Genomic DNA, 12851 nt, shown 5'->3' on the forward strand with positions numbered 1-12851 from the left:
CTTCTCCTAAAACCACAGTTTCTTGTTTTTACTGTACATTTCTGTTTGATCCCTTGTTGAATAATCAAGGCCCAATATGCACATCAGCCAGTTTTGAAATTGTTGGATTTCTAAAACTGCAATATTTTTAATGTGTGTATTGTGAGGGGTCACTTGTAAAGACAAACCCAGACAGTTATTGCCAAACTCTGCAGGTTCACTGGGTTTCTTATCCTCTTTTTTTTTATTTTTTTTTATTTCATGCCCCCAGTTTACGGCAGGGTTCAGCCTCACCACTGTCAATGATCCTTTTTAGAAAAGCAGCAGGCGGCTGTTTTTGGAAAGTGCTCTGATAACCCTCCCTGTGCAGTTAGTGTCAAACACTTTTAGAACCAGGTATTTTTCTCAGGAGTTGGAGGAGACCAAACCAAGGCTAAAGGAGAGGGAACACTGGACTTAGCAACTTGATGTGATGATAGTTTGTCAAAACTGTTTGTCAGCTTGTTTTTCTGGTTCTTTTGCCTCCACCGAACAAAACATGATTAATGCATGTAAGAACACATTTCTCAGAACTTTGCACTTTTCCTTTGTTGTCTGTAGCAATGTTGTAATAACTATTAAACACAACATTGATACATTATAGTTTGGCGTTAACAACACATTCTAGTAACATTGGAAACAGTGGAAATAACCATTGCAAATTCACATTGCTGCAGTATTTCTTCTCTTGAGGCCTCAGAACATTTTGTAGTTGATGTCAAACTACAATGTGTTACTGCTTGATATTACAGCTGTCTTTCTTAATGTCACTGCTATTTGTTTATGCCAGTATAAATTCAGAACTGTTCTTAGTGGGTTCCTTTTTTGTTCCTACTACAAAGTCAGCAAGGAGCTGCCGCTTGGTCAGTTACTGCACAGTCTGTCTGTGAATGTTATCGTTTACAATTATTACTCCATAAATAACACAAATATTAAACCAGTGAACACTGTGATGATTGAGTACATATTGCAGCTTTGTGTCATAATATAAAATTATCAAATAGCTCTTTAGATTCGACAAGTCAACTGCATGCAACTACTTGGTAATTACTGGACATAATTATAGCAAATAATTACTGTATGTAATCATTTCACTTGTACACACCTGACATTTCACTGACCACCAATTACATTTCAAATCCTTCTTTCTGTAAATGGCTTTTTCCAGAGAGATAACCAGTCCGAAGAGTGAAACAGGTCTTAGACCTGACCAGATTCGTCTTACTTACTTACTGAAATGTCTCACCTGCCCTACAGCAATCTGCTCTGTAACACAGCATTCACTGTGGCTAGCTGCAAGATCTCAGGGAGTTGTTTGTCGTCATTGAAGTACTGCTTACAAGTTCTACATGCAATGTGTTTTTCAGTAATAGAATAATATAACAGTAACATCTGCATAATGGATATTTTTACTTTTGATACTTGAAGTACATTTTGCTGATAATTGTTCTGTACTTTGGTTGAGTAAATTTTAAATGTAGGACTATTTACAGTGTGGAACTAGTACTTGACTTTAGATTATGTGAGCACTTCTTCCACCACTGGAAACAACTGTCAAAAAGTGTTTAGCTGCCAAGCATGAAATAAGCCGAACATATCCTGCAGCTGCTTCACAATAAAAGCCTTCTGGTGGTTCACAGAGAAAGGAACTGAGTGTGCAGTGGCTGGGCCAAACTGTGCAACTTTATAAAGATGGGAGAGAGTACAAAGCATCAGTAGCTACTGAACATAATCTGGAGCAAATGCATGAAGTCAAACTCTATGGATGGGACCAAAAAGAAAAAATTAAACTTTTACCAAAGAATCAAATGGGGTCCAGCATGTTTGGTGTGGACATGGCCAGGACCACCACAGTGCCAATCATGAAATATGGATATTAGGCTGTAAGAGTGCAGAGCATGAAATGGACACAACATTTATAGATGGCACAAAGAAATTTACCTAAATACTGAAAAAAAGATGACTTCCAGTCTCAAGATAGTTGTTAGAAGAGACATTTTTAAATTGACAATTATCCCAAACACACTACAATTTTTTTTTTAATTATTATTTTTTTTAAAGAAAAAAAAGTAAAACAATGACCTGCTCAAGTCTGAAACTGAAACAGAAAATGATGAGACCAATGCTATTATATCAAATAAAGATCTGCATTGTAAAAAGTTCTTTTAAGTAATTTTTCATGCAATTTTAAACAACTTTGTGTTGAAATAAGATCAAAATATAAGACAAGAAATACTTGATTTATAGGGAAATTCAAAATTGTCCAGTAGCTTATTCATGTATTCAGTTAAGTCTCTGTATTGAACAAATCAATAATATGAGTTTGTAAGATTTAGAAATTACCAAAAGTAAGATTTAGTACACATGTTGTGGGTTATTTTATCATTTACTGTAGTTCACATGAAATCCAAAGCCTAACAATAATAAATCAGTTTCCTTTCAGTTGTGATTTAGATGCAATATATATATTCAGTGCAGTAAGACCTTGAAAACCTACTGTCACCGTATTTGTCAGACCGTGTCATTTTCCACTTCACTACCCCAATGGACTATCCTGCATCTGCTACATGATATAGATAAAATATACATGCTTGCATGCATGCACACAGCACATGCAGTATAAGGCAAAAATATATAAATTAATTGCACCACTATGCAGTAAGGAAGTAATTCATATCTATATTGCAAATAATGACACAATAGTATAATAAATCATATACAGTATGTCACTTTCCAATCTGTCACTCCTGTATGTCAAAAGCATTTATGAATCTGTCTTGACTGGGTCCAATCATAGCCAGACCGACTGTATCTCCACAGCATTGTATCAGTGCTGGAGAATGGCTGCACCCATTATCATTCTTTTACGGGGGGAAAATGCTGTGGCTTGTTTGCATTTTTTTAAACCAATCACAATTGTCTTGTGCAGCACTGAGCCCAGGATGCAGTGATGGTGCTCCTGTAAAATAGTGTTGGAGGGGAACTTTTTGAAGGAACATTTGTTGCAGTGGAAGTGGCAGATTCCCCGGAAAGATGAAAAAATGGAAAAGACGTATGTTGACAGTGTTGTTGCATGATCCATTTCTTGCCAAAACTTGCCATTTTCAGCATGTAGGCTGCAAAACTGGAGGTTGTTGTTGTTTCTCGTAGCAAAGGGAATTTAAAAAATGGTAACAGTCAGGGGAAGCGGAGAGGGATGAGAATGCCCCCTGAAATAGGCACCAATGCCAGGCCTTATACCCACAGCCTACATCTGGTTAGTCAGACTAGTCTTGACCTGACTTGAAGTCCACAAAGTCTGACTGTCAGTGGATTAGCTCTACTCTTTCTCTACGTGACATCCCAGTCTTTGGTTCTGGCTGTTTGTCAGTTACTGTATTTCCAAAAGTGTTAAAAGTCACAGCCTTATAGCATCTTGCTGTGTAGTTTTGTTTATTTATTAATTTTATTTATTCTGGGGAGATTTCTCTTGCTGCCTCAATACAATGGATGTAAATGGAATTTCATTGGTTACATTCACAGCATTTGAGATAAACATTAAAAGAAAAGCATAAGCAAGTGTTTGTTTCCAGAGACAAAGTGGAAAAACTGTAAATATATTACAGTCTATCACTGCCTCATACCACCCATATCACAGTCATCCTCTTCAAGTTTTTGTAACAAGATTTAGTAGAAATGTTTCAGGTGATGTAACATGTCCACCCTCGGCTATATTGGACATTGCAGGACCTGGCAGTAATGACTTTGAACATCTGGTTATACATCAGCTGTCTAAAGTATTGCTCCTAACCTTGTATTGACCATAGACACATCTCATGTATGTGTTGTTTTGATAAGTGGCGAGTCATTTCCCCGACGTGCCTAAGTCATTTTATGTTCAGACTGTTGTTAGTCAGCCATGCCAGCCATAGTATTTGTGTGTACAGTACCTGGCATTATCTGGGGTGTCTCAAATAGTTAACTAGCTAGTTGCTAGCACCACTAGCCGACTCCACTTTAAGCTGATTTTGAACAGCAACTGCTTCATTGGATCATTCACTTTGAAATATGGGAGAATATGACTCCATGGATTCACAGACATATCTTTCTTCTAAATTTCTTCTGTGTTATAGCACAGTTAGCTAACACTAGCGATCAATCTCCAAAATGGCCCTGGGAGAATCTCCAGGGACTGTAAGGTGCAAGATGAGGGTTATGTGACCAACAGTGCAGTGGGGTGTGGGTTCAATTCACTAGTGGCGCCGGCAGCCAAAATCCTATATGCACTGTGCGTACATTTAAAAAAAATGATTTTGTTTGTTTCTTTAGCTAAATGAGGGAATCTGTGGCCTGCTTAATGCCGACACACACTCTTTCATGTTCCTATAACCCACAAACATGAAGGGTAACAAAAATGCAGTGACTACTGCTTTACAGTTAGTGTTAGAGAGGGAAGCAGATGACATGCTGCAAACGGCCTGGACTGACATTAGCCTTTAAGACCTACACTCTACCAGATGAGCCATCAGTGCACCACACTGTTTGGTTACTTTTATGTATAAAAGGCATCATACATATGTTTTCTCACTGCACATAGAGGTTGTCAGTCTATTGCTTATTGATAAACTTCTCCAGTCCACTGTTACTTCAAATGTGGGACGATCCCGTATTATACAGGAAATCTAGAGGTAGCCTACTGCCACTGCAGTTCACAAATTGAAAATGTAAAACCACTAAAGGAAACATTACATGTCCTTGTCAAAAACTAATATAATATATGTTTGCATGAATGAAGAGTTTAAAGAGTATTTTCACCAGAGCCACCTGCTGGCCTCCATTGAGCTCAAATCATTTTTACATTTGAAAAGTTTGTGATGGTGATTACATTTGAGCCACAGAAACAGTATTTCTGTTAATGTGCAACCTAAACAGAGCTAAAAGAACTATGCAGGTTGTTGACATACATTAGCCTTGTTTTTAAATTACACATGTCAAGCATAGGTGTTTCGTAGCTTCTCTACTGGTTTACATTTGTATTGTACAAGAAGCCTAGCATTGCTACCAAAAACTAGCCAACCAGTTTTCGGCCGCATCTATCAGTCACGTCCTAAATAATATTGTCCACAGAAGGTCTCGTAGATGGATATATGCCTATTAGTATCATTAGTAGACAGTAACAGTCATTGCAGTTAGTAGTAGTAAATCCTGCAAGTTGTATTGTTGTTGTTGCCTAGTCTGATTGCTTTTTCAGAGGCTTTTTCATCCTGTCCTAACTAAACCAATGAGGGAAGTAGCATTGAATACTTGTCATTATTTTGGTTTTTATTATTCTATTTTGCCTTAACATATATTTAGAGCTCAGATGTTCTGCTAAGCGGTCCAGAAATTCCAACACTTTCTTATAATCTGGAGTTTAGTCTGGACTCTTAAAAATAAAATGGGTTCCAGCCACAAGGAGTTAACAGGGTTTTCTTCGTGTTTGCCATGTTGCTACCCTGTAACATTTAAGAAGTTGCAGGTTGTATATCATGATAGTAAAAAATCTGTGATGATATTACTTTGTATGTGTGCACAAAACAAAATAACCACAAAAACTGCACCAGTTTGACCAAAATCTGCTTTGCTAACTTTTATCTCATATATTATTTGAACAGGTGAAAGTACCTGAGAGGAAGATAGACATACCTGTTCATCATATTTGCTGTTATTGCACTGCTTTATTAATTTATTGCTCTTATATAATGTTAGAGGAATTGTGAGGGACAGATTTTTTTTAATGTTCAAAATCAAAACAGCAAAGACATGGAGCCTCTGTCTATGTCAATGCTGGCAACTGATGTAGTCACTGATGGGCCAGCGATGGTCAGCGAGAGGCTGCCAGTGTCTCTTACCTATCACTCTCTAAGGCGAGCAACGCACTCTCCAAGCAAGCTATTCATTCAACGGGCCTGATATCTCATTCCCACTGCAGTGACCTAGTGGATACGTAACTGACTATGCTAGTCATAAGCAATTCTAGGCTAGCCACTAGCATACCAAGGCTAGCTAACGTGGCACGTGATTTTCTCAGTTAAAGCTCTCAATAAACAAGAACAAATGACATAAGTTTGACTTGATTTACAGCTTCATTGCTTTTATTGCATTTGCTTTTATGCTGTCAGAACAGATAGTTAATCCTTTCATACAGAATATTTACTATGGCACCTTTTATATTTCAAAAAACCCACTAAAACCCTTTACCATCAAAGTAAAAAGGCACAAAGGTCACTCCCAGGTCAAATGACTCTGCAGTGGTTGCGGGTGTTTATCAGCGTCGATCATCAGTGATGTAAACACGACAACTGTGTGAACAAGCTAATTTTTGTGTTCTGTGGCATGTTGCAGAGCACACAAACACTGTAAACAGACCTGCCACCCACCCAGAAACACTGCGGCTACACCTTCTGCTGAGAGTGAGCTGAGCTCGGGGCTCACTTCAATAAGTTTTACAAATACACAATCACAGACCAAAGTGTCCTGCACTTTACAGGAGCACCAACGAGGCTATGAGCCATGATCAGATCTATTTTACCAGTCTGCACAGCAACTAGCAGCTCACTGAATTTGCATCTGTGTGTGTGTGTGTGTGTGTGTGTGTGTGTTTGTGTGTGTGTGTTCTCTGTAACTGCATGTAATGATGTTGCTCCCTGCAGTTGTATGTGTCCTCTGGAACAGAAAGACAAACTCATCTGGCAGCTTAAAAGGAGTCAAAAAACCTGGTTATACTGTCCGTGCAAATGTTGGTGTAAAAAGGGTTTAAGACACAATTTGAACTGATCACTGTACAGAACAGTGGCATATGTCCTGAGGACAGGTCATTAGCAACCTGGCACTCAGATAAACCTGATTGAGCTGTACAGAATATTAAATCCATGTTGCTTGTAACCTTTTCAGAGCATCTTATGAAAAATAAACGAAATATTTTTGTCATTCACGACATTTTTACAAATTTTTATAGATGTCATAATAATATGTCATTATTATTTGTCAGTGTAGGACGAAGAAATGTCATCTTTTATATTCAATATTGAATATGTCTTGAAGTGGTTCTTTTTAAGGACAAACTGAAGTCTTTTAGTTGTGGCATTGCTTCCTTTTCTCCAGCTGTGGCCACAGCAGCTGTTTGCTAGGAGTGTACGCCATTTTTAGTCCCTCTGGTTGGATATTAGGTTTAGGAAGCTACTTGCTTGTTTATGGCAGCAGGGTCAAGGCAGTTGCAATTACTATAGGATATTGCCTCTAATATGTTATGTTCTCTGAATAAACACATTTCTCATCATCAGGTCCATCAGGTTACCTTTCATTTGCAGAGCTAATGTCACTGTGCTGTCATGTTTCTGTGACAATAAGTTATTAAGATTTGGCTTCTCCTGTTCACCTCCTTAGTATGAACACAAACAGGGATAGGTGGATTTTTTTTTCTATGTAATTTGAAACATTACTATCTGTAACTGTCTTAGTTTAAATGATGCCAGGTGCATATTACTTTGTAATAGTTGCTGCAATAACAGTGGACAAGGACTGTCAAAGAAATTAACATGACTGCTTAAACCTAAAAAAAAATTAAATACTTGATTTGTAGTCGTCTGTTAAAAAGCAAAATTTTCATATATTCAATATTCAACAGGCCAGTGAGGGACAAATAAGCAGAACATCCATTCCAGAGCATCTGCTAAAACACACAGGCTACAGGAGGGCACTTCAAATTCATTTAAACAAACTGTGTTGATTTGAATTGATTCAAACTTGATTTTTGGAAAAAGAAAATGGCAGCCTTAAGGTGAACTGCATGACAAACCCTTGAAAAGCAGATCTTTGAAAACATAGAGTAAATGACATGAGCAGTGATGGACATGTCATTTAATATTTTTATCAGTCTTTCTTGAGGAGTAGTCGTTTCTCGTGCACCTCCCACAGGAAGGTAACAGGTTGAAGTCAGTTTCAGAGCTGTTCAAGGAAGCTGCTGCACTGCAGCTCATAAAGTGATGAAAGATGTAGTTTAGGCATAGCCCAGGTTCAAAACTACATCCTGTACTCTTAAAATCAATTGTGAAACCAACATGGCAGTGATATAGACAAGGCGAGGTAATCTGATGAGGTGCATTAGACAGAAACCTGTCAGCAGAATTAGTCTGGAGATGTGTCACAGCTTCACTGTTGTCAAGGTGACAAATATATGTAATTATCAAAGTCCAGTGACTACACTGCCATGCTGATTGAGTTCTTAAATTCTTTGATGCAACAAAAAGCTGCCAGGAAGAGTCTTAACAACTGTGTTTGCTTGCACATGTCATATTTAGCACAAAGTTGAGGAGTTGTCCTCCAAGCCTCCAAGTTAAGGACGTCATTAACAGGCATTGCCACTACGTCCACACACCCACCCACTCCTGTGTTTTCCTCCAGTGCAAGCGGGTAGACTGTGTAGTAAAGCCGTGGAGCTCTCAGGGGGAAAAAAAGAAAACATTAAGGGAAACTCCCAGTTCACTGAGTTTGGGAGCAGCGGCTCCAAATGGGAGGAATTTGCTTGTGCACGAGAGCATGACAGCTGCGGCTGTAAATAGAGGGAAGACATGAGTGTTCACTGTCCTCACGTCCAACAAGACAAACACATTGTTTTCAGATCAGTCAACTGGACCTTTTTTTCCTTGTTCTTATCACTTACTATAACGTTGGTATCAATTCTGCATCACTGCTGAAGCCTATGGATGTTTTTACAACTTTACCACACTGGTGTTAAATTACAATCATAAACTTTCTCTTCACTCTAGGGCCTCTAGTGGCTCTTCTGTCTCTCCTGCAGTTGTCATTTTCACATGAGAGACCCATTGCATTGATAATTTCATATGAGTCACAAAAAGTTTCATGACACATAAACAGTAGTAAAACTTTTATTTTTTATTTTTTAATGTTTCTTATTTCACATGTAAACTGTCAGATGTAGAGGTGGTTATTACACGAATCATCAAACTGAGGCAGACTGGCTCAATGCTAATTCAACCGTCACTTCCTTTTTCACAGCAGCCATGCTGTGAAACCGCAGTGCTAAAATATAGAATGTTTCTGCAGACGTCATGGATATTTATAGTCTACTATCTGATGTATGTATTGTATTGTCTTCCATTGTCCTTACTCTTTGTCCTGCACTATATGATACTGTAGTGAATATGAGAGTCTTTCACTGTGGACCAGGAATCACTCTGAAGGGCTATTCCAGTGTTTTTTCATGGTTTATGTTTCTGTCCTAATTTTCAACACTTATAGTTGCTGGAGGCATTTTTGTGTTTTAGATTTTAAATGTGTTAGTCAATTAATCGGTTTGTTGATTGACAGAATATTAATCAACCACTATTTTGATAATCAATTCATTTATGTAGTTTTTTTTAAGCAAAAGATTCCTTTATTACAGTTTCTCAAATATGAGGATTTGCTGTTTTTCTGTGTTTTGTATAATTGTGTTATTGTAAACCTGAATTATTGATCAGACAAAACCAGCAGTTTGAAGACATCATCTTGGGCCTTGGGAAATTGGATTCTTACCATTTTCTGACATTTCACTGACCAAACACTTAACTGATTAATCAAGAACAGAATTGATGGTTAAAAAAGTCATTAGTTGCAGCAGTGTTGTCAAAGGAAATGGAAAATAAAGGGAGACATGATGTCACTGGCTCTGAAACTTTGACTGTCATATTGCTGTGATATACAGGGAAAAACACATGGAAACCTAACAAACTGCTACATGCTCTGTAGAGTGGGTCCTTTAATGTCACATTAACTAAACAGGAAGTGTCTCTCTTGTTTCAGCTGTGTTGGGGTGGATGAAGATGACGCTCCAGACATTGACATATATCACTGTCCCAACTGCGAAAAGACCCATGGCAAATCCACATGTGAGTAGCAGCCCTGAGGGGAGAGCTGTATTCACTGTTGTTGACTGATCATTTATTTCTCTTAGCAAAAGGAAAAAAAAGAAACAGCTTCATTTTCTCAGCTTCATATTGAATTATTCGCCCAAGTAATTTCTTGCATTGTTGTACTCCAATTGAAACATTGATTTTTTGTTTTTATTTTTTGTATTTTTTTATATTCTCTTCAGTGAAAAAGAAAAAGAACTGGAGCAAGCATGACACGGGACAAAGCACCGATATCAAAGCTGTTCAGAATGGCAGTCAGGTTTTCATAAAGGAGCTTCGCAGTAGGACATTTCCAAGGTAAAGACATTTTAGACACAGAGACGCATTTTAGATATTTTTTTTTCAACTCATAATCAGACTGTCAACACCACAAAAAGGGTAACGACGTGAGATAATGTGGTGACAATTAAACCTTCTATATAATTGTAATAGTCAGACTTAACACTCTGAAATTGGGATCATATTAAATATATTCTCCTGACATTTCATTAGGTCCAATATTCTCCTGACAACGTTGTTCCTCACTTTGTTAATAATCCCAGTAGGGGGCACTGTCTTCTAACTTTTCAACGTAGATAGTTTCACAGGTTGTTTGTATTGTGATCAGATCTCTAGTTTAATATTCAAAGACATTTCTCACATTGCTGTTGTGTCATTTGGCTTGTGAATGGTTTACAGTGCTGATGATGTCGTGGTGAAGCTGAGTGGCAGTCAGCTGACCATGGATCACCTGGAAGAGAACGGCTTCAATGAACCAATCCTTGTTCAGAAGAAAGATGGTCTGGGCATGTCCATGCCTGCTCCCACCTTCTACATCAGTGATGTGGAGAACTACGTTGGTAAGGAGCTGTAGCATCACTGCTGCTGACAACACGTCCCATTCTGTTACTACGACTGTTCTTACTACTGCTGCCGCTGCAGCTCCTACAGCTGCTGCTCCAGCTTCTCAACTAGTGCACCTGTTACTTGTACAACTGCTCCTTCTGCTACATGACTACATTATCAGGCTGTGACATCACTGCTGCTACTACTACTGTTTCCTCTACTGCTAATACCGCTGCAGCTGAAAGGAAGGGCTCTTATATGGACTGCACTCATCATGTTTTTCTAATCTTACTCGTACATTCATAAATCCACCCATTCATACACACTCTGTACACACAACTGTCACTGCTACTAGTGCTGTTACTGTTACTATGATAAAGGTTACTTTGCTAGTACACCACTGCTTTCTACAACTACTACTACTATTACCAATCATTACAGTATTGTAACTGCCACTATGTTACTAGTATTTCATCAGACCGACTGTAGTATTCCTCTGTCTAAAGCTGTCAGTACCAACAATTCCACTGCTGCTGGACTAATGGACTGAATACAATGATGCTACTGCTTCATTACTAACAATATTACTATTACTGCTGCTTTTACAATAGCTAATGCCACTGCAACTCTTTCTTGTACAACTACCACCAGAAGTATTACAGCAATTATTATTACTAACATTAGTGCACAGCTAGTATTACTGCTGACACTACTACTTCTACTGCACCTACTATTAAAATGACTGGTTTGAATAAAATTGTCACTACTCCTGGTGATGCCACTTATACCACTAGTAACAATAATATTATTGTTGTTTCTATATCTATAACTTCTGTAGCAACAGTATTAGGTACAGTAACAATACCAACAGACCCTGTAATACAATAACGTGTGCTACTTTTACCACGACTCCAGCAGTGATGAAATATGACCATGTACATTTTAAGTACTGTACTGAAGTACAAAGTTCAGGTACTTTATTTATTTCCATTTATATATATGTGTACTTTTTACCACACATACGTTTAACACTTACATTTCAACAAAGATTTCAAATACAGAACATATGATACACTGTTACAGGTATGAACCTCTTCAGTGTACAAAGTAGTTAAAATTAGATCCACCTTGACCAGCCACAACAATACTAATAATCTAATAATATATAATCTTACCATGAATAAAAGTATAAAACTTAAAAAGACAATTTTTTGCATTGATACTTTTATTGATAATATTTGCTTCAGCTTCATCTTTCAAAGCCTTTTTTTACTTACTTTTTTTGCACATCCTGAGTGTCTTTATTAAAAGTGATGACTGTCAAAAGACATAATACTTTACTGTAGTGTTTTAGCTTGTAATTTCATTTCCACCCTCACAAGAATCACAGGACACAAAATGTACTGTCTGCTATTCAACAGGGGGCGCCTCTGTTCTTTACTACCCCTGTCTTCTGCTGCTCAGTGATGAGATCACTTGTTACATCAACAGTGTTGCAAACACATATTTGTTAAACATTTTCCTGTCTAAAGAAAATGTTTAGCCTGTAGGAGGATAGTTTTTTCCTCAGCTCGTTCTATCATATCTTCTGTGTCCCCTGTGATCGTCTCAGGTCCTGATGTTGGCGTGGATGTCGTCGATGTCACCAAACAGACCGACAGCAAGATGAAGCTGAAAGAGTTTGTGGATTATTACTACAGCACAAACAGAAAGAAAGTGTTGAACGTCATCAACCTGGAATTCTCTGACACAAGGTGCACACTACGTATATATGTCTGTCTGATGGTGAAGTCTGAAGTGAAGCTTCTAAAATGAGATGTGGTTTATAAATATGCCAAACTCATGGCCCTGATTTCTCTCTCTGTTTGTCTGGGACAGGATGAACAGTATAGTGGAGAGCCCGCAGATTGTGCGGTGGCTGTCTTGGGTAGAAAACTACTGGCCTGACGATGCTCTGCTTGGGAAGCCAAAAGTCACCAAATATTGTCTCATCTGTGTGAAAGACAGTTACACAGACTTCCACATTGAATGCGGTGGTGCCTCCGTCTGGTACCACATCCTAAAGGTCTGTCACGC

General features: G+C 38.1%; 1 protein-coding gene across 2 annotated transcripts in view; it reads left to right on the plus strand.

Annotated features, from left to right (window-relative positions):
- Positions 1–12851, plus strand: part of phf2 (PHD finger protein 2) — a 32229-nt gene that overhangs the window by 2516 nt on the left and 16862 nt on the right. For both annotated transcript variants that reach the window (XM_071494034.1, XM_071494035.1), the window contains exons 2-6: positions 9841–9926; positions 10133–10247; positions 10629–10789; positions 12388–12529; positions 12654–12840. In XM_071494034.1, coding sequence (XP_071350135.1) covers positions 9841–9926; positions 10133–10247; positions 10629–10789; positions 12388–12529; positions 12654–12840 — 691 coding nt within the window. The remainder of the gene's footprint in view (positions 1–9840; positions 9927–10132; positions 10248–10628; positions 10790–12387; positions 12530–12653; positions 12841–12851) is intronic.

Source organism: Trachinotus anak, unplaced genomic scaffold, assembly GCF_046630095.1.
Source record: "Trachinotus anak isolate AG129_WGS33_773 ecotype Australia unplaced genomic scaffold, CSIRO_AGI_Tana_v1 ptg000013l, whole genome shotgun sequence".
In the NCBI taxonomy this organism is placed as follows: Eukaryota; Metazoa; Chordata; class Actinopteri; order Carangiformes; family Carangidae; genus Trachinotus; species Trachinotus anak.